At 34.6% G+C, this 21,185-nt stretch overlaps 1 protein-coding gene and 1 long non-coding RNA gene across 2 annotated transcripts; both read left to right on the top strand.

Annotated features, from left to right (window-relative positions):
• The first annotated feature begins 10,161 nt into the window (after positions 1 to 10,161).
• Positions 10,162 to 13,712, top strand: LOC127841772 (uncharacterized). Its single transcript, XM_052370835.1, has 4 exons — positions 10,162 to 10,329; positions 11,660 to 11,773; positions 12,941 to 13,057; positions 13,366 to 13,712. The coding sequence occupies exons 1-4, from the start codon at positions 10,285 to 10,287 to the stop codon at positions 13,492 to 13,494; spliced, it is 405 nt and encodes a 134-aa protein (XP_052226795.1). The 5' UTR covers positions 10,162 to 10,284; the 3' UTR covers positions 13,495 to 13,712.
• Positions 13,713 to 17,006: 3,294 nt separating this feature from the next.
• Positions 17,007 to 19,670, top strand: LOC127866606 (uncharacterized). Its single transcript, XR_008043047.1, has 4 exons — positions 17,007 to 17,509; positions 17,879 to 17,967; positions 18,470 to 18,595; positions 19,437 to 19,670. It is a non-coding gene; the product is annotated as an uncharacterized LOC127866606 (long non-coding RNA).
• Positions 19,671 to 21,185: the final 1,515 nt, after the last annotated feature.

The raw sequence follows: 21,185 nt of genomic DNA, 5'->3' as shown, positions 1-21,185 counted from the left end.
TACTGAAACAGAATAGAAGGGGGGCCCTATCAAGTGTTTTGTGTATGCTGGTATGCTGACATGCCCGATGAATGTTACTCCAACCTGATTATGAGGATAGTAGCAGCAATGTTATATATTGAACCTTTGAAATCGGCCGTTATGAATGTCCTATGTCCGTTCCATCATCGAATTATTTGCTGATATAAATTAAGGTATATAGCATCCGTGAATCAATCTAATAACATGATTGACTTAAAAGATGCAGTAAAGTTTGAGAAGGGTATGATTGACCAGATATATGTGAGTAACAGTAGGCTCGATTGGCATTACTCTTTGTTTTTTTATTTTTACTTCAGTTAATGAAAATTGTCCGCCAACGTCTACCGATGCCTTCTTGGTTTCACGGCAATCTTGACGTGATTGTAATACTTAATATTAATTTATTTTAATGCTAAACTGTAAGAAATTATTGCCAATCATTTACAGTCTCATTTAATAAATTATAATGGCCAGACGCTATATGGTTCTTTATTAACCATAGAATGAAATGTCAACGTGCACACTCCTTGGTGATACGTGTTTCATGCACTTTATCATATTATATGTATTCATATACACTCTTACTCTTAATTAATACTAAAAAACCAAATAAAAAAAAGAACTTACCTCGAAATACTGTGTGGATCAGGACGTTTATCTTTGTAACGCAAAAATAAGATATAATTGATTTACAATCATCAATATATCTTATCAATATTGCATCAAGTTCCCTTCCGTTTCGTCAACATCCTGTTATACTGGTACGTCTTGTGACGTTACAATCAGTCGGTGCCTCAACCACAAATCTGGAATGATAAATAAATGAAACAATAAAATAAAAATAGTTGTTAAAGTCTTAACTATTAGTTGTCTGTCATGCGTTATTATAACTTAACTTATCGAACAGTTCACATTTCTCTATCCATTCCATTTCCCACCCTTATCCATTGACTGAAGTTAAAAGATGTCCAAACAACAGTTTAGCCTCTTTGAAACTAGTTCCATGCTGTCGACTTCATAAATGATGTCAAAATCCTTCTTTGCGGAGATAGGAAACATTCCGCAAAATGTAAGAAGGATTTATGTAATTTATTACGAAAGCTATCGTTGTATAACGATTTTTCAAGTAATAATTCGCAAAACACTACCAATTAACATGGTTATGATCGGTTAAATAATGGTTCAATTACAAAATTTTCGTTTGTTACTTTTTTACAAATTATTTAAGATCGTTCATATCTGACAAATGCGAAAACCGTTTGTCAATTACACTTTTATTCGTGCAGTTGTGTCAACGTCGTTAAATTTCTGCGTATTGACGTTGCGGGCATCACAGCAGTTAGACATCTGTTTTACTTCGTTTGCCGATCAGCGTTGAATTCATACAATAATAATCAACATAAGCATTATTGCAAATACAATTTTCTTGTGAGCTCATCTAATATTGCAATCATCACACAAAAAATCACAGATATATTACATAAAAACATGATCTCTAATAACTTTCCAGAGCAATGCATGTGTCTTCTTTAAAGGACGGACTCACATATGGACCAACTACTTTGAACAAGTATCATTGTCTATAAAACGATAGTTCGCCATTGCTTTACATATGGCAGCTTATCACCGAAGGTGTAACCAGAGTCACGAAGTATTTTAGCTGTATATCGTCCTCATCTCTGCCTAGCCTCACCATAACGACGCATGGTGTGGATAAGGAACATCGAGTTATGGTACTGTCTGGACTATGAATGAAAACATCATTGTTTTTGTTCTTAACAGAATTAAATTTATCTGAATATTATTTACTGCATACTAACCCAAGTGATCATATATGAAATATATTCGTTTTAAACATAGATAAATAAACTAAATGTGTCTATAGTGACGTACAAAAAAAATCTGCGAAACTATTTTTATGAAGGTCATAACGTTGGTCATGGGTCAAAATAACTTCATCCCACTACTTTATTTCCTTGACTGGAAGAATCACTGGTCAGAGAAATGCTTTTCAGTTTGACAACCTCTGTAACTGGTGTCACACTGCGTTATTCGATAATGGTCCTCGGGCCGTTATGTCGGAAGCCGGCCGATTATAGACGTCCGGCCGAGCTCTGCTGCGTTATCGTTTAAATTACATATCATTCTATTTTGTTCCTACACTAAAATTTATTTAAAAAAAAAACAGCTTTCCGTTAATTTACTTTTATTCAATTGATTACGCAATGTATGACGTATCTCATGAGACGTATCTGCTGCTACGAAACGCACCTGTTTTTGCTAGACTCTCTGGATTTTAGGGACAATAATATGTTTGTGGTGTTGTTGTTTAAAAAAAACTCGAACCGTTTCTAATTGAGAGCAGTTATGTTCGGTACCAGGAGCATTGTTCGGAATTAGGGGTAGTTGATCGTATATTTGTTCACCCTTTAACTTCTTTCAGAATCCAATGGAATCGTTTTGTATTGGAGAATATGTAAGTAGTGGTAAACATCTAGAGAGTTATCTCTCGTTGACAACAAGTGCTCATAACACCGAAAAACATGAACAATGGCTAAAGTGTTTGGTATTCGGAGCATCGTCTCTAAATAAAAACCTCCACGTCCGAATTGTTGTCCTAAAATCCAGAGAGTCTAGTTAGTTTCGTCACAGAAATAAGCTCACATGAGATACGTCATAAAGTGCGCAAACCGTTAAATGAAAATAAAAGTATGTTAAACTGGTTCTGTATAAATTTTAGTGAAGAACCAAAATAGTATGATATGTAATATAAACGATAACACACGGCAGAGCTGGGACAGACGTTCAAAATGGGCCCTACCGGCATAAGGGCCGTTATGTCAGCAGCGGGCCGATTAAAGACGTCCGGTCCATTTCTGAGGTGTGTTATTGTCTAGATACCATACATAATTAATACATATTATTACATATTACAACATCATTTTAATTGTTGTAGTTGTTGGTGCAATCACGATTATTTCCAAAGAAACAACATTTGTATGTGCACGTATGAAGCATTTAAGCAATATTTGTACTAAACTGGACAATTATCTGCACGTAAGGCACGATCTATATTGTAAATATGTAGGTTCGTTTTCAGCAAACATAGAAAACTAATTGAAGTGATGAATAGAAATAGCCAAGGTAAACGTAATACAAGCTAATAATGTTAATCATTGTTTCTGATTGATTGTCTGCCAACATGTAATTCGTTCAATATGCTTTGAATACGGTGCAAATATATTAAGACGATTTAGTAACAAAACATAACTGCAGAATGCTGACTACACATTTGATAAAAGTATCAGAACATTCCCACGCTTTCCGTTTTTCACTGCTTTGTTGGATACAAACAATTTTGTTTAAAGGCTTGAATGACTAAATAAATGATATCTCTCTTAAATGAACTATCACTTAAAAATACATAAAGTTCGTGTTAATGGAAATTTATTGACGCTTTATGCACACAATTTTATGTTTAATCATAGGTATGGTATTATCACACCTGTCACGTGATTGAATGCAACTAAGAGAGCAGTTTTTGAATGACTAACTTTAATCGGGGTCTTTGTCCATTACAATGTGCTGATAACGATATATGATAAGCATGACCTGTTTCCAACTGAAGGCGCAATCCAATGTGCAAATTTAGTTAAAGCGGATGGCATTCGGTTATTTAACAATGCATTTGTGATGTGTGTAAATTGCGAAATGAGTAGGCACGATATACGTGGCAACATTATCCTTTCAAAGCAGAAGAAAGTAGAATAACTGTTACTACTACAAAAATTCGCACATATACATATTTATAATTGTATCAAGATTCCTTTCAAAGCAGAAATAGTAGAAATTAAAAGAAAATAATGCAAACATAATCACACGCATATTAATGCTTTTCTTAATTTTTAAATATTCAAATTGCACGTGTTCAGAGAGCAGCATTATCTTGTCATGCGCTTTTTGTTTGAGCTCTACAAAAACGCAGCACTGATTTTGGTAAAATATTGTAATAAAAAAGACATCTGTTAGTATATGTTTAAAATAGTAAAACAGTTTAACAAGTCGTATCAGAGTGCCCACACTAAGTAATTGTTGTGAAACCTTAGTTCTTAAATAGTTTCTGCGTTAGTCAGAACATTTTAAAAGAAATATTGACGACGAGAATTTACACTTTTATTTTGTTAGTACAACACATACATGGAGTATATCTTAATGTTCTTAGAATATGCATATTTAATGCAAACACATAAGACCAGTTTTTAAGTCATTGACGAAATCATGTAATCATTTTTTAAAACTTGAAATCAATCGAAACGCTTTGGCTCACCTTTATTTTTTTTTCATAAACTGTATTTAACTCTAATTCGTATATTATAATTACGAATCAAGCCCACGCCTCATTACAAACTTTAATAAGTTTCCTTATTGATAATTACAACTTATAGCAAAATTACAAGCGCAAACTGTCATTTGTTGCACGCGAAAGAAAAAACATGACATGCGTACGGTATTTTTCAGACACACATATAATGTAACCTCATACAAAATGTCAATATAACAGTATATCCCTAAGGCATCAGATGTATGGCGATGATCATTTGTATTGACGTGCTTGCTATCGGCATAGTATGAAAAAACTCTTATAACCGTATATAAAAGGCTTATAGTTATATCTGGGATTCCAGGAGTCAAGATACACCATGTTTAGTTTAAACATATTTCTTTTAGATCTATCGCATCAAAAGCCTAAGGCTTATTTTAAACGCTCTCGATCCATTTACTTGACTAGAACCAGTACTTGTTGTCTAGTATTCGGGAGATCTAAATAACATTCCTACAGTGTGGATGGAACCCATATATACACTATGTTGCGGCATCAGCATCATCATCATCATCATCATCATCATCATCATCATCATCATCATCATCATCATCATCATCATCATCATCATCATCATCATCATCATCATCATCATCATCATCATCATCATCATCATCCATCATCATCCATCATCATCATCATCATTCACGAAACTGAGAATGTGAAAGAGTTCTTCCTCCGTCGGCATTTACAAGAAATCTACCTTTATAAATATTGGTATTCGATAGCTGCGCGAACGGAGATGCCAGCATTTACAAGAAATCTATATAAAACTGATTTCCGATAGCTTTGCCGTAAAGAGGATTCTTGAACAATATTATTTATGAATTTTTATTGCAAAATAAATATGTTCATAACATTAAATTAATTCTTAATAGATTCATGGGGCTTTCATAATGTTATAGAAACTATTATTTATCTAATCATTTTTATATTACCATTACTTATAATTTTAACTGACAGTACGAACATGAGAATTTGTAATCAATATATTTTTTTCGTATACAGGTTGGTTGACCATAGCTGCGGGTTTATCGTCCAGTAGCGACATATTTTTTACAATTTTTACTCGAATGGTTCAAATCATACTTTTCGGATAGAAACCAGCTTGTTGATGTTTCCGGTACCTTTTCTTCTAAGCCCAGTATAACCTGTGGTGTACCCCAAGGCTCAATCCTTGGACCCCTTCTTTTTCTAATTTACGTGAATGATATGTCAGCTGTGGTTAAAAATAAATTGTTATTATATGCTGATGATTCTGGAATCCTTGTTTCTGGTAAAAGTGTACTTGATGTTGAAAAGGCACTAACAGATGATATGAACTTGGTTAGCCAATTGTTGATCGACAATAAGTTGTCATTGCACTTAGGTAAAACTGAGTCAATTGTGTTTGGGTCCAAGCAAAAACTTAGGTCACTATCTAGCATTGATATATCTTGTAATGGTACACCCATTGCTTCTTCATCATCCGTTAAGTATCTTGGAATTACCCTTGACCAAAACCTTTCTTTCTGCTCAATGGCTAGGTCTCTTTTGAAAAAGGCCAATTCTAGGTTAAAATTTCTTTATCGTAAGAAAGATTTCCTTACTTTGCATACGAAGAAACTTCTTGTAATGTCACTGATTCAGTGTCATTATGATTATGCTTGTTCTGTTTGGTATAATAGTATAACTCAGTCTTTAAGAAATAAATTACAAACCTGTCAAAATAAGTTAATTAGGTTTGTTCTTGACCTTGATTCCAGAGTTCATATTGACCAATCTCACTTTAAGTCCCTCAACTGGTTACCAGTAGACATGAGAGTAAATCAAATCATGTTATGTCATGTCTTCAAAATAAGAAATGGCCTTTTTCCAGATTACTTGAGTGAACACTTTGTTTCCCAAGATTCTATGCATAATTACAGCACTAGGCTTAGTAAAAAAGGATGGGTATTGTTTACCTAAGGTCAAATGTCATGGTTCCAAATCCTTTTCTTTTAACAGCATTAAACTCTGGAACTCTTTACCTGAGTCACTCACAGAGGTCAACAGGTTAGAAGGCTTTAAGGTTGTCATTAAAAATCATTTAATGAATAATATTTAATTTTTCATATATGTGTATCTTTTCACTTTTAATAAGCAGATATTAACTTCGGCTTAGGTATTTATTTATAATAATTACTAGTTCATACTTCATAACATACATTTTAGCAATATATTTAATATAGATAATTCATGATACCTCATATCATCAAATTACAACTGTAAAATATCTATGTGTTGCAATAATTGATAACATTATCAATTGATCTTAGTTTCCAGCTCCTGTCATATTTTCTGAGCACTACTGTGATAATTAGTTTGATCTCTTTTGAACGGTGATATATATTTTTTATTTCATTAAATAATAATTTTACTATGAACATAGTTATGTTAAGGTCAACATAGTTATGTTTAAGGTCTGCCTCTTTTTGTCATGCCACCAATAATAAGGACCACAATGGAAATAAGGGCTTGCTCTTTTTTTGTGTTATCCTTGGTTTGGTGAGCATGTCATAGTTTATTGTACATGATATAGTTTTTAATAATCGCTTATTATTTTATTCTATGTTATGTTGTGAACTGTGGATATGCTTCCTATGCCGAAATCTATCTATCTATCTATCTATCTATCTATCTATCTATCTATCTATCTATCTAGCGAGCGAGCGAGCGAGCGAGCGAGCGAGCGAGCGAGCGAGCGAGCGAGCGAGCGAGCGAGCGAGCGAGCGAGCGAGCGAGCGAGCGAGCGAGCGAGCGAGCGAGCGAGCGAGCGAGCGAGCGAGCGAGCGAGCGAGCGAGCGAGCGAGCGAGCGAGCGAGCGAGCGAGCGAGCGAGCGAGCGAGCAGCGAGCGAGCGAGCGAGCGAGCGAGCGAGCGAGCGAGCGAGCGAGCGAGCGAGCGAGCGAGCGAGCGAGCGAGCGAGCGAGCGAGCGAGCGAGCGAGCGAGCGAGCGAGCGAGCGAGCGAGCGAGCGAGCGAGCGAGGAGCGAGCGAGCGAGCGAGCGAGCGAGCGAGCGAGCGAGCGAGCGAGCGAGCGAGCGAGCGAGCGAGCGAGCGAGCGAGCGAGCGAGCGAGCGAGCGAGCGAGCGAGCGAGCGAGCGAGCGAGCGAGCGAGCGAGCGAGCGAGCGAGCGAGCGAGCGAGCGAGCGAGCGAGCGAGCGAGCGAGCGAGCGAGCGAGCGAGCGAGCGATCTATCTATCTATCTATCTATCTATCTATCTATCTATCTATCTATCTATCTATCTATCTATCTATCTATCTATCTATCTATCTATCTATCTATCTATCTATCTATCTATCTATCTATCTATCTATCTATCTATCTATCTATCTATCTATCTATATCTATCTATCTATCTATCTATCTATCTATCTATCTATCTATCTATCTATCTATCTATCTATCTATCTATCTATCTATCTATCTATCTATCTATCTATCTATCTATCTATCTATCTATCTATCTATCTATCTATCTATCTATCTATCTATCTATCTATCTATCTATCTATCTATCTATCTATCTATCTATCTATCTATCTATCTATCTATCTATCTATCTATCTATCTATCTATCTATCTATCTATCTATCTATCTATCTATCTATCTATCTATCTATCTATCTATCTATCTATCTATCTATCTATCTATCTATCTATCTATCTATCTATCTATCTATCTATCTATCTATCTATCTATCTATCTATCTATCTTTCCATCCATCCATCCATCCATCCATCCATCCATCCATCCATCCATCCATCCATCCATCCATCCATCCATCCATCCATCCATCCATCCATTCATTCATCCATCCATCCATCCATCCATCCATCCATCCATCCATCCATCCATCCATCCATCCATCCATCCATCCATCCATCCATCCATCCATCCATCCATCCATCCATCCATCCATAACTTTTTTTAGTTGTTGATTCAACAACGTCATGTGTGCCATGTGTTCACGTCACAGTTAACACGCTATGAAAAAGCATTGAGCACTTCTTTGATCGAAAAAAATATTTGCAAACATACTTAATAACATTACAGTTGAACATGGTCTATCAATCCATAACTTGGGATCAAATTGTATGCATTCCATACATGTTTTAACCATTGTATATATAATTTGTTGTTTAGTTTATTTATCGGAATCCTGTCAGCTTAAAATATGACATGTAATAATCATATGAACAGGCCATACCTGGGGTTACCATGAGCAATACACATGTGTTATTTATTGAATAACCCGGGATTAGACCAAATCGACTGTGTTGGCCAATGTAGCCTTTCTAATCCAGTCCTTATTATCTTTCTTATCCGAAAGATAGCTCACTTTGCAAAATAAAAGCGACGAAGGTTGAAGTGGTTATGTTGCTCTGTTAAAAATAGCTTATAAACGATATTTGGTAAAAATATATTTCAAATTAAAGTCAACAAGATAACCCGAATCAATTATTAATGTCATACTAGACTATATATATATATATATATATATATATATATATATATATATATATAAGTATCGATTATAAGTAATTATTTTTTAAGCTAAGAATTAAATATTTACAAATTATACGCGTCGCGAAATGTTTTGAAGGAAAACTTTTCAACATTATTAAAATACGTTTTTTAGCATTGATACCAACATTATCGAAGTTTTCGGACGAAATCTAATTAACATGACGTAAAAGATAATTTTACTTTTAAAAATTTAATGCCATATATGGCTTCAAAATTCACCTCGTCAGAGTCTTCACTATCTTTCATGCTATCATGCCCCTTAGCAATTATCTCTGCGTTTCATGTCACATTAAATTTGTTTTAATGTTCTGATGGGGTCAGAATATGTGACTTCCACCATATAAAATTTAATGACGACACAGTTACTGTCTTCAATCCTTCACGAACTATCGTGTACTTCAGTCAGCAGTACACATCTGTATCGCTATATAAGCGTAGCCGAATTAGGAAGATGGGAACAATGATATCGGGACTAACTTGACCCCGATACTTACTAAATGGCAACGAGGTAGTTATGGTAGATGGCATTCGACACTAGTTAACATGGCCCAGAGTAATGATGTTACACACCAAAAAGTTTAAACATTATTAACAGAAAAACTTATCACGACCTCATCAGGGTTTTGGGTGACCAACAGGACGACAAAACGGCGCCAAATGTCACACAGTCGTAACAATCATAATTTGTCCTTCTGCTTGGTATATTCGAGAGAATGATAATTATGGCAGAAATAAGCGGCCATTCTTTTTTAGTATAAAAATGAATGTGCTGTCTTTGGTCTGCAAATCTTCAAAAACCACCAGGTCTAAAAAGTCAGTGACAATTGAAATACATTTATGTTTAATCACCGATGAATCATTCATTTTGTTTTTCAGACTGTTAGTCTTTGGGCGTTTTTTTTTTAAATAATCCATTATAAATCGACACTGATAAATAAAATGCAAATTTAAGCAAAATATTTGGTGTGTCAACTTCAACTTCATTGATTATAGATATTTGCATCGTAAAAGTCGAGTTTATCTATGCGCATATAATACTGTCTTCTTTAATGTCGTTTGATAGCACCATTAATCAAACGATAGACAATGAAACCTACATGAATATTTTCAATACATTTCTATCAATTGGGACTCATTAAGTGCATCGTGGTTTCGACACACGTTTAAACAGATATGGAACCACGTGGTCAATATCGTGATGCCAAAATTTGTGCAACCATTTTGGAACATCATTCACTGACCCTGTCGTCATATGATGGACTATAAAAGACATTAACATTCACTTTAATTAGCCTTAAATCGTCTTAGACAAAGGACATCACGTTGTCATCATGCAAGCCCTGGTTGTCTTCCTCTCTGTCATTGTGGTGTGCTACGTGAGTATAATATATTGTGATTAATAATTTTGATATATTTGTATTCATTCATTGCGTGTGACGGCATATCCTTTCATTCACGTTATGCAAGCAGCGAATAATACTCAAACTTATACTTATACTATTAGTAAAATAAATAATAATATTATAATTATTATTATTATTATTATTATTATTATTATTATTATTATTATTATTATAAGTATTATTATTATTATAATTATTACTATTTTATTACTATCTTAATTTTTATTTATTATTATTATATAGCGGGCTCGAATCACCGATTCTTGGAGTAAAAGAATAGCAATTTAACCACTCGGCCATGCGTGTTCATACAATCAGTTTTGTTTTTAATCATTCATATAAGAACTCCTCGTAGTGTCACAAAATATAACGATAACAAAAGAACTCTCCCTATAATTCAATCTTTTCGCGTTCGTTACGCCTGATAATTTTCAGGTTTTTAAATCATCAAAAGATGCACATTAAAGATATTTTAGAGCATGGTTAATGTTCAATATTAATACTAGCTCGCAAATATCATAACTACAACGAAAAGTTGCGAATCTGAAACAAATTTTTATTTAAATTTTGCCAATTTACCGAAACGTAAAAAGGTCATTTGAGGTACTTTCTCGCAACACAGGTTTTTCTTTGGTATTTGTCAGTGATCTGACTTCTACTTTTAGCTGACGCAAACGTAAATTGTCAATCGGAGTTGATGGAATGAGCAGCTTTGTGTGATGTACATAGATGAATTCCATGCATACATGTACATGTACATAATTCAATTAGGATATCGGTGTTTAATAACATGTTCCGTTACGGCCGTTTGTTCTTTCGCATATTCAATCTCTGCATTACGATGAAACCGCGAGAATACTATCTAGGAGGAAATGACTTCACGATGCTAGATCGCGAAAAATCTATTGTAATCTCTGATCATACACGTGTTTTCTCCCAAATTAACCTTTCGCATCGTGGTTTTTTCGTACTGTGTTCTTATGTTTCGCCCACGAATCCAATGTTCAAGAAGGATATAGAAGAACTGATATTTAAGGAGCTATTACAATAAGCAGATTTATAGATTTTTTTAAATTATCGTGGCTTATTGGTTGCCAAATTTCGCGCTGCAGCTGCAGACTATTTTTGGCGTATTAAGACTATGGTTACATCGCATTGAAAGTTGTTCGGGAAAGCGTGAACTTTTGAATTTATGCTTGGTGTGTCCTGCAAATTCAATACAACAAATCTGTGCGTCCAGCAAGAACAGTCACCAAAATTGTGTAGTCATTGCAATAGTGTATATATTTATTTCTTTTTCAAGTCTGCTACCACCCATCGTCCCCACACTGGTCACCACACTGGCTCGACCGCTGCCCATTCAACTCACGAGCCCCATGAGTTCGAGACCGTTTCGTTTCAGTTCCAGGGAGTTACGGTAGATGAAAAACAGTGAAATGTACTAAATCCGTAAAATGATAGATATATTAATACCTTCAGTAAGATAAATCCGGAGTAATTGCCAGTTATGCAACAGTTTGAATTGGTCCAAACGGTGAAGGCACTGCAGTTGTTCTCTAGTGCGCAATAACCAGATAGAGGGCTTTCGTTGATGTTATACCTTTAAAATATCTTTAAAGGGACCGCCAACCACAAATGACGAAAAAAGAAAAGTTCTAAAATACCGTACTTTTTTTTACAATTATTAGTTTATATTGATTAAAATATCACCCTGGTATATTGCATTACTTGAAAAAAGTTGTAAAACTTTCATATTTTCATATATTCGGTAATAAAATTTTACTGGGTATGTGTACCAGGTAACTACCATTTAACTATAAATAACGCAAGTAGATTGATCATCATCGTCACGTAGTAAACCCAGGAATGCAAATTGTGCATGCGTAGTGAATTTTATATATTTTATATATACAATGATCAATCTACTTGCGTTATTTATAGTGTGTATATCGTTTTATGTCACCTATTTTCGCGATTTACTTTCGATTTCACATCGCGAAATTTTATTACTGAATATACTGAAAATATGAATTTTTTCAAGTAATGTAATATACAAGTCGTGATATTTTAATCAAAAGAAACTAGTCATAGTTAAAAAATACGGTATTTTAGAACTTTTTTCGCCATTCGTGGTTGACGGTCCATTTAAAGATGTAAAATCCTCATAACATCGGTAAATTGAACGACATTGTGTATTTATAAATGACAATATTTAAAAAATACACCGCAGCAAGCAACTATACCCCATCATTAATAAGCTTAAAACTCATTATGTACCCGTTTTAGTTTATTTTTACCTTTCCAAATGCCTTTCCAAGTACCTTTCCAATTGTATGAGCCTCGCTCTGGCAAACGTCGCTAAATGCATGTGCGTCAAGATGATGTTCCAGATTAGTCGGTGGGCTCGGGAATGTATCGTTTTAAAACGTTCTTTTCTACATGACTAGGCTGTTTGGACGAAAATTGTCGTCCATGAATAGCCTGTATGGACTGCACTTGATTATCTGATATGACTCTTAACACACTGTAGCAAAGGCCCGTTTCCCACGATTGGGGCTGATATGAGCTATACCTTTTCTAACAGGGTCACCTCATTGTAACAGTGCACGCCGACAAGACAACGTTCAACTGCTACATCGGCACCCTAAGTGACGCCGAGCATGCGCAGATCCACACTGACGCCGGCATGAGGGCCGTCGAGGTAGGCGAATGAAATCAAATGAAAAACAAAACAACATAAAATATTTTGAAATCAAAATTAGCAATTGTTCGTTTGCCAATTAAGAAACTATTTATAGAACAAGCAAGTGCGCATATTTACGTCTAAGCAACCAATCAGAAAGGCCAATATTACGAGAAACAGTGTACACAAAACATATTGTTAAATGGAGGTAAGTCTAGCCAGAATTCTGTAAAAACAATATGCTACTCATTTGAGTTGTTGTAAAACTCCTACTTTAACTAATTTCCTGTTATACCATCGTAGATAAAATGCCACACCTATTTCAGTTGAGAGTGCTCGCCACGCTTACAAGCGCAACATTGGTAACGGACTCGACGACGCTGGACAAACATGACGTTCACTCGTGTGGTACTCATGGCAGCATAGCAACTACTTTTTATACCATCACGGCCTGATTCGACCACAACGAATATCAATAATAGTCACAATGGTGTATTGTTAACTGAGAGTCGATTATGGCTTTGGCTTAAATATCGCAACTGTGTAACAACTTTCATTTGATAAAGACGTGAAAAAAATACAATTAACGTAGCGTTTAGTGTGTTTTCGTTTCTAATGTAACAACTTTCATTTGAAATAGACGTGGAAAAAAATTAAATTAACGTAGCGTTTAGTGTGTTTTTGTTTCTAACTCAACTAAAACAATCAAATATTATATAATTACATCGACGCACATTGTTTAGGATGGGTTTATTTATATTTAAATTAACTTGATGTCGAATAGAGCATTTATTTAACAGTGCACGGCGTAAGAACATTATTGTACGTCGTATGAATTATCCGCAATATCGTGCTGCGTTTAAAGAAATGCTGATATATATAATATCCAAAACGTTGTAATAAAACCGTAATTAAAGCGTGTAGCTCTGTTGCCTATTCCATAAGATACAAATGAGAACCAGTATATAAGAATACGTTTATGTTATTTTTGAATGTGCCTAACGCATTTTGTATTACACATCTACACTGATTGATGCCGGATTTATATAATTCAGAGACAAGTTTTAAGTCTTTATTTCCGGGAAAAATGGCAAGATTTAACGAAACACATAATTTGATACCAAGAGGGAGTACATTTTAGACATGCTAAGCAACAAAAAGCCGGTGCCAATGAATCTTACTAACATTTAACAGGGATGTATTGATGGCTGTAATGTGAACTTGACTGTTTTCACTTGTGCTGACCACAAGAACATTTGTGCAACTTTTCAGAAAGGATATGTATAAGATGTATCCGGATGTGCCTTCAGTGGCATAAATTAAACATTCAAATCTACTAATGATAACAATGAGATTTCACATTTAAGTGGCTTGATCTGACCCTACTTGCCTACCTGCCTACCTAACTGTCTGTCTGTCTGTTGTCTGTCTGTCTGTTTGTCTGTATGCCTGTCTATCTGTCTGTCTGTCTGTCTGTCTGTCTGTCTGTCTGTCTGTCTGTCTGTCTGTCTGTCTGTCTGTCTGTCTGTCTGTCTGTCTGTCTGTCTGTCTGTCTGTCTGTCTGTCTGTCTGTCTGTCTGTCTGTCTGTCTGTCTGTCTGTCTGTCTGTCTGTCTGTCTGTCTGTCTGTCTGTCTGTCTGTCTGTCTGTCTGTCTGTCTGTCTTTCTGTCTGTCTGTCTGTCTGTCTGTCTGTCAGTCTGTTTGTTTCTGTCATTTGGGCTCGTAAACCGAGTCGCATGGGTAGGAGCTAAGTTTGTTATTCTTTGTTCACATTTTAACTATTTTTATGATAAATTACAATAAATAATGTATAATTAAACAACCATTACAATGTATATAGCATATTGTTTTATTCCGTAATAAAGTAACTGTATATAATAAAAGATGTAAAAGTAATAACATAACCAATTCTCATTAAATGTAAATGTTAGTCTTTCAAGTAGTATCTGAATACAAATAGTTAACTGAATGCAATTCTACATAAAATAAAATAGATGTACTGTACAAAAGAAAGTTCAAAGAGATGAACATTTTGCCAATTTCGCGTCAAAAACTATACAGCAAGCACTTAGTGCTTTTGTGCAGTTATCCTTATTCTATCGATGTAAGTTATTTTGTTAAATGCACATTATGTATTATCGTAGTTAAAATTTGGCCACGGACTATATATGAGGGTCAGGTTAAACCTTTCGTATAAAAAACAACAAAAACATGGAAACATGTTAATATACGTTGTTCTAATTATTTCGATAGAGTTTCGTTATTTCCAGCTTGATTTTGTAATACAAAAACGAAACATAAACAATGTTTATACGCATTTAAGAATCGGCATTCGTTTGCAAATGCATATTTTGAAATTTTGCGTTGTTATACTGTATGGTTCCCATTATTAGGTTAACAAAACGCGTATTTTAATATTCTCATACTTAACATATACTGTAAGGATATAACACGAATGCGTTCATGTAACATTTTGATATGTTAATGCTACTACGATTCGAGACTAGTTATTCCATGTCAAGTAAACTGAATTGCACAACTAACGCATTGTTATATTATAAGTGATAAGTATGCGTTACAAACCAGGCATATTTACGGTACAACATGATTAATAAATTGCACTTTATGGCAAAATATATAAAGTGCATATATTATTGTGAATGTATAATACAATATGTTACAATATTGAAATATATTTTTGCAGGCACGCCAATGCCCTGTCCCCTCTAGAGGATGTATTCACATATTTCAAACACAAATACATCATGATATACGGCACAAAGACAAACATGAATGATGTTGTGTTATGAATAATGATTTCACAATATTTCAGGACGGCTGAAGCAGATGTCCCTGGTAGGGAGACGACATCGTCATCCCAACATAGATACGAAACATTTTGACCCCATGGCATGACATCTGCTCTTTTTACAAAGCGGATTATTTCTTGTTTGCATTTTTAAAGGCCTTTTTGACTTTAACCCTTAAAATATTACAGATTTTTGGCAAATTTGATATGATAAGTAATGTATTTATAACAAGTTTTCAAAAAAAAAAAAAAAAAAAAAATTATGGGGTTTCCATTATTTTTAAAGTAAATGATTTACACCAATTCCTTGTGTTAATTTCGATGAGAGCTAAAACTTCTTTCTCTAGTGTTGTATCAACACTGTAAAAACGGTACATGTACCTAGTGGATCTGCATAATTTTTATAATTGCTTAATATGTGTAATGCATTTGGGCCACGAACTGTGAAAAGGTGTTTTAACGCATTTGCGTAAAGTGTCGTCCCGGATTCGCCTGTGAAGTACGCACAGCCTAATCAAGGACGACTTTTTCCGCCTAAACTTGATTTTTGTTAAGAAGAGACTTTCTTTAACCGACAAATATAATAAAAGCGGATAAGTGTCGTCCCTGATTAGGTTAAGCCCGTGCGCACTGCACAGACTAATCTGAGACGACACTTTACGCACATGCATTTAACCCCTTTTCACAGAGCACGACTCATGTATGGTACGGGCCGAAGGTCTCGTATGACAAATAAACCGAATGAGGATCAGCTTCCATATGTTACAGTTGAATTAAAAATACCTGTGAAAATATGTATAGTAATGTTTTGTCATAATACCCCAGGCAGAGTTGGTTGCTTCATGATCAATAAATAGGGCCTATGAAAAAAAGTGTTTTGTTCGGTCATATATGCAGTGGGAAGGTTTGTTATTGAATGCAAAGTGGAAATTATGGAATATTAAATTCAGCGTTCCGTGAACACAGATACATTTTGTCTATGCTAATAATAATCATATTCTAAAATGAAAAAAAAGATACCCGTTGCTTTTTCTTTTAAAAATTAAAACCGTAAGCCCTCTTGGTCCAAAAATAGAGCATACACTTCTACTCGCTGGTTATTAATCGTTTACAATTGAAGCCATTTGTCCTATGACAGCATTGGCAAAATAGGAAAACTCCAAATTTAGTGATTAACACTACATGCTTAATTGACCGGGTCGTCCACTATATTAAATTAGCTTGTTTTTGTTTGATAGGCCACTATCTGTATTTGATAAGTCATATAAGGCAACGTGACCCAGCTTTATGTCACAAAAAGTACAAATATGTGTTAAATGTGATAAACTCAACGTAAAACCAATCCATGATCTTAATCTTTAATTAATCTGCAAGAGAGCAGAGATTATGTGTGCCTACACATTTGTATTTCAATAACTTAAAGTTAAATAATGCAGTAAATGTACAGCGTTTTGTATGATATATGTTTACCCAAAGCTTAACAAAACCGATCATTTATGTTAAAGTGCTATAAGGGCCGTTAGCTAAACAAACCATTCGATTCATATTAATATGTCGCTAAAGGCATAAGCAGGCATGGATAACATGCCGGCGTTTTCTATAAATACTGTCAAAAAATAAAGATTATTGCAGTGAACACATACCTCCTACGTGTGACAGAAGTAAGTCTTTATTTTACTTGTAAAAATTAAATATAATGTAAGCTTGCCGATAAATATCACTGTATTTAAGTGTCATTTAAGTCTCAAATATAATTCAGGTTGTAAAACATAACAACATTTACAGCTTATCCGATTTAAAACGAATATTGTATGAAATAAAATAAGTTAACAATTGCATAAATGTTAGATCATAATTATTATTAAATAAGATATTGTTCATTAAGCCGTCCGATATCGCTTGTTATTTAATTGTATTTTGTAAAGCATTCATACATTTACCTCAGATTTTGAATTGTATACAAACTTATGAGGTCACAGCATCAAGCGTACAGATTCTATTTGAAAGTGTGTGGTTGTGTTTTTTTTAAGGATTAGACTTCTACAGTTCATCATGAAAGCAGCATTCTTATGTATCATGGTTGTTTCTGTCGTCGTTTCTGTGGCGATAGCTTACAAGGGTAAGTTTTGCATTATGTAGAATCTTGTAAACTAGCAAATTACTATGACATACTAAAGTCTCCATTTATTATAAATTTCGTATCTTTAAAAAACAAGCATGTTATAACATGTACCGGAATGCTTTATCATTGGCATTAGCATTTTGCAATATTGGTATAAGACTACTTGATTTACATGTTTAAGTATGTCTTAGTGAGACTTTCGCATCGATAAAACATCGCACCGTCATAAATATGACGTTATTTTCCAAATGTTGAGACGGTCATAGTTAATTATCCATTCATTTTGCTATAATAATTCGGAACGACGAACATATATTTAAGAAAAACAACGACATATATCAATTAGTCCATATTTGACTTTTTGAAACAGTCAATTATTAATAGTTAATCAACAATATCCATTTATAAATCTGAGAAAATGTAAACTTAGTGTCACTCGATTATAATACACTCGTATATACTTTTGTTAAGTCTGTATAATACGTTTTATCGTGCTAAGAGCCTTGTATCAACAATGGGCAGGAATACGCCCACGAGGTTGTGTTCCTTGACGCCGACTGTAACAAGTGCCAATGTAATGATGGCAATACAGTTTGCGAGATGAATGCGTAAGGATGTCCTGAAGGTTAGTCAATAAGAGATTACTATGCAATCTTCTAATACCACAAGCCTAAGGATCCACTATGATCTTATTCGTTGAATGTACGCCACGTTATGAAAGATACATTTCGAAAAGGCAGTTGGCTTCATTAAAAAATACATCATGTTCGTAAAGTTATAAAAGTCGTGTTCAAATTAAGAAAATGTGTTTACAAATTAAAGCTTCCAAACGTTAAAGTAATCCGTTTGGGGGGGGGGGGGGGGTAGCATAACAAATATCACAGCATCAAAGTTTACGTTCAAGAAAAGAAATCAAAATAAACAAGTGAAACTCCAGCTGCTGGAGCAGTATTGTATTATAAGTATACACAATTAGTTGGTCCTTTATTTAAAGCAACTGACCAATTGCCAAAGTACGGGAATATGACGGTGCTATATATTTGATTAAAAAAGACAAATGTCTTGGTTTTTTATCACGCAAAATGCATAGCATCGTATATTGTGCTCATTCCAAATATTTGCATCAAATACATTTAGCTGGTGTGCCTGTTTGTATTTAATAATTTGCATATTCGTTGTGTTTCCTTCTGATTAAGCCTTATTGTCGTATCAACACAACACGTTTATATTAAAAGTTCGTGAATGTATACTTCGAAGATATCACTTAAAAAGAAACTCACGTGAATGCCTCTCGATGTTGCTTTTAAAGAAAATGACAAAAACCAATATCAAAACAAACGCTTCACAAAAGCTCGGTCATAACCTCCAAAGATCCAATGCAGGTCATTGAGGAATTCAAAACAAAGTAAACGCAATCCAAAACATGTAACTAATCCCAGCATTAATGTTTGTTTGTATGTTTTCAGTGTGCGAGTACAACGGCAAACGGTACAAAGCAGGCGAAAGTTTCCCGGATGACGACGGCTGCAACACGTGTAACTGCCACAGGGGTGGTGCAGTAGCTTGCACCCTCATGTTCTGTTTAGGCACCCCCATCCCGTTGAAATGATGATCACATCCACGCATTGGTTAGCATCCGATATAATTGAGCTGCAAAGCACTTATGGTTGAATGTATTCAATTGAAAGCCGTATGATTATTCTAGCAATATATATCGTCTGCAATAAACTGCAAAACAAAAAACATGTTTGTTATTTAAATTCTTATTAATTGGTATGTACGTTCCAAATTAAGTAAAGAAAGCACACATGTATAACTGTTTTCTTTATATATTTTCTTAACGTTTCCAAGGACCAGACTTTATCTTTACATTCAGTTCGTCGTGTCTGTCCGTCCGTCTCCCCATAGTCCGTATGGATGTCATTCAGTTCGCAAAATTAGTTCAGACGATCTTGGAGTATTTACTGAAGATACGTAAATTATACCCAATATATTAAGTCAATATTTGGATAATGGAAACCGTTTTGTCCGAACGGTCCAATATATGTCGAAGTTAGATCTCTATTACTAAAACAATATATCAAAATTCTATACATGTTTTGTATTGTAAAAATGGTAAAATAAATATACGGTATTTTAAAACAGTTTATGAAACAAATTAAGCTATATGTTTAACATATATCTGAATGCCAATCCTTTCCTCTGTTCATCCTTCCGTAATTAATTGATATGTGCTAAATGTCTACGTTAATAGCTCTCTAGTGTTAATACCTGCTACGTATTTTGATTTATGCACTATGATATTACCTGAGTAAAACTAAATACAGAACAGGACATTTTTCCGTTTGAGTGACGCGAATATGCATTTAACCGGCCACAAAAATGTCATTTAATTTACTGTATAAATGCTGTTTGCATACGTCATGTAATTGTATTAGTTTCATGGAACCTTGAGTACGTTGAACGGCGTTTGTACAGAGCGGAATGTGAAACAACCTTCTGCAAAAAAGCTTACACACTAACGTTGGTAAGAGTAGGGTATTTTTAGGGAATCAAAAATAATAGTGCTTATTCCCATGTTAACAAATCTTTTAACACCAAACTTTTGCAGGAGTTCAATAAAAATAGCAATGATGACAGGCCATGTAAGAACGTGCCAGTTGTTTTAGATATACTGGTGGAAAAGTATCTCTTTTGGAATAAAAATGTGAAACTTTAGGTTCTGTTTTTTTTTTTAAATAAAAGCGTACACATAATCAAGGCCTGTTAAAATGGCATTAACTGAAAAGCACGCAACCAGACTAATTTCTTAATATTTCTTGTTATTAGGTTGTGGACATTTTATCATTACGTATCTACATCGATCTCCGCACACAATTGTTTTACGTGTATCATAATGTTTTTTATAATAGGTTTTTGAGATATATTTTACGTATTTTGTTTTGATAATGTCTAATAACGTATACCAGTCTGACGTTTCAGCGCTAAATTGAAGCACTTTAACCCATTTATGACAAGTGGACTCTCCCATCCTTCTAAATTGGATTTATTTCCAAAATTATGGATGTCTAGTATACTTATTTCTATATTTAGAATATTTATTACATAAAATCATTTAAGCAAACAGCGCAGACCCTGATGAGACGCCGCATCATGCGGCGTCTCATCTGGGTCTACGCTGTTTGCCAAGGCCATTTTTCTAGACGCTTGGCATA

The sequence above is a fragment of the Dreissena polymorpha genome, chromosome 1 (assembly GCF_020536995.1).
Source record: "Dreissena polymorpha isolate Duluth1 chromosome 1, UMN_Dpol_1.0, whole genome shotgun sequence".
In the NCBI taxonomy this organism is placed as follows: Eukaryota; Metazoa; Mollusca; class Bivalvia; order Myida; family Dreissenidae; genus Dreissena; species Dreissena polymorpha.
This window is presented reverse-complemented; position numbering and strand designations above follow the sequence as displayed.

Bases quoted from the DNA above. Each gene is read 5' to 3' on its own strand.
- LOC127841772 (XM_052370835.1), top strand. From the start codon at position 10,285: ATGCAAGCCCTGGTTGTCTTCCTCTCTGTCATTGTGGTGTGCTAC. The intron at 10,330-11,659 runs GTGAGTATAATA...TTCTTTTTCAAG, and splicing joins CTGTCATTGTGGTGTGCTAC to TCTGCTACCACCCATCGTCC. The intron at 13,058-13,365 runs GTAGGCGAATGA...CACCTATTTCAG, and splicing joins CCGGCATGAGGGCCGTCGAG to TTGAGAGTGCTCGCCACGCT.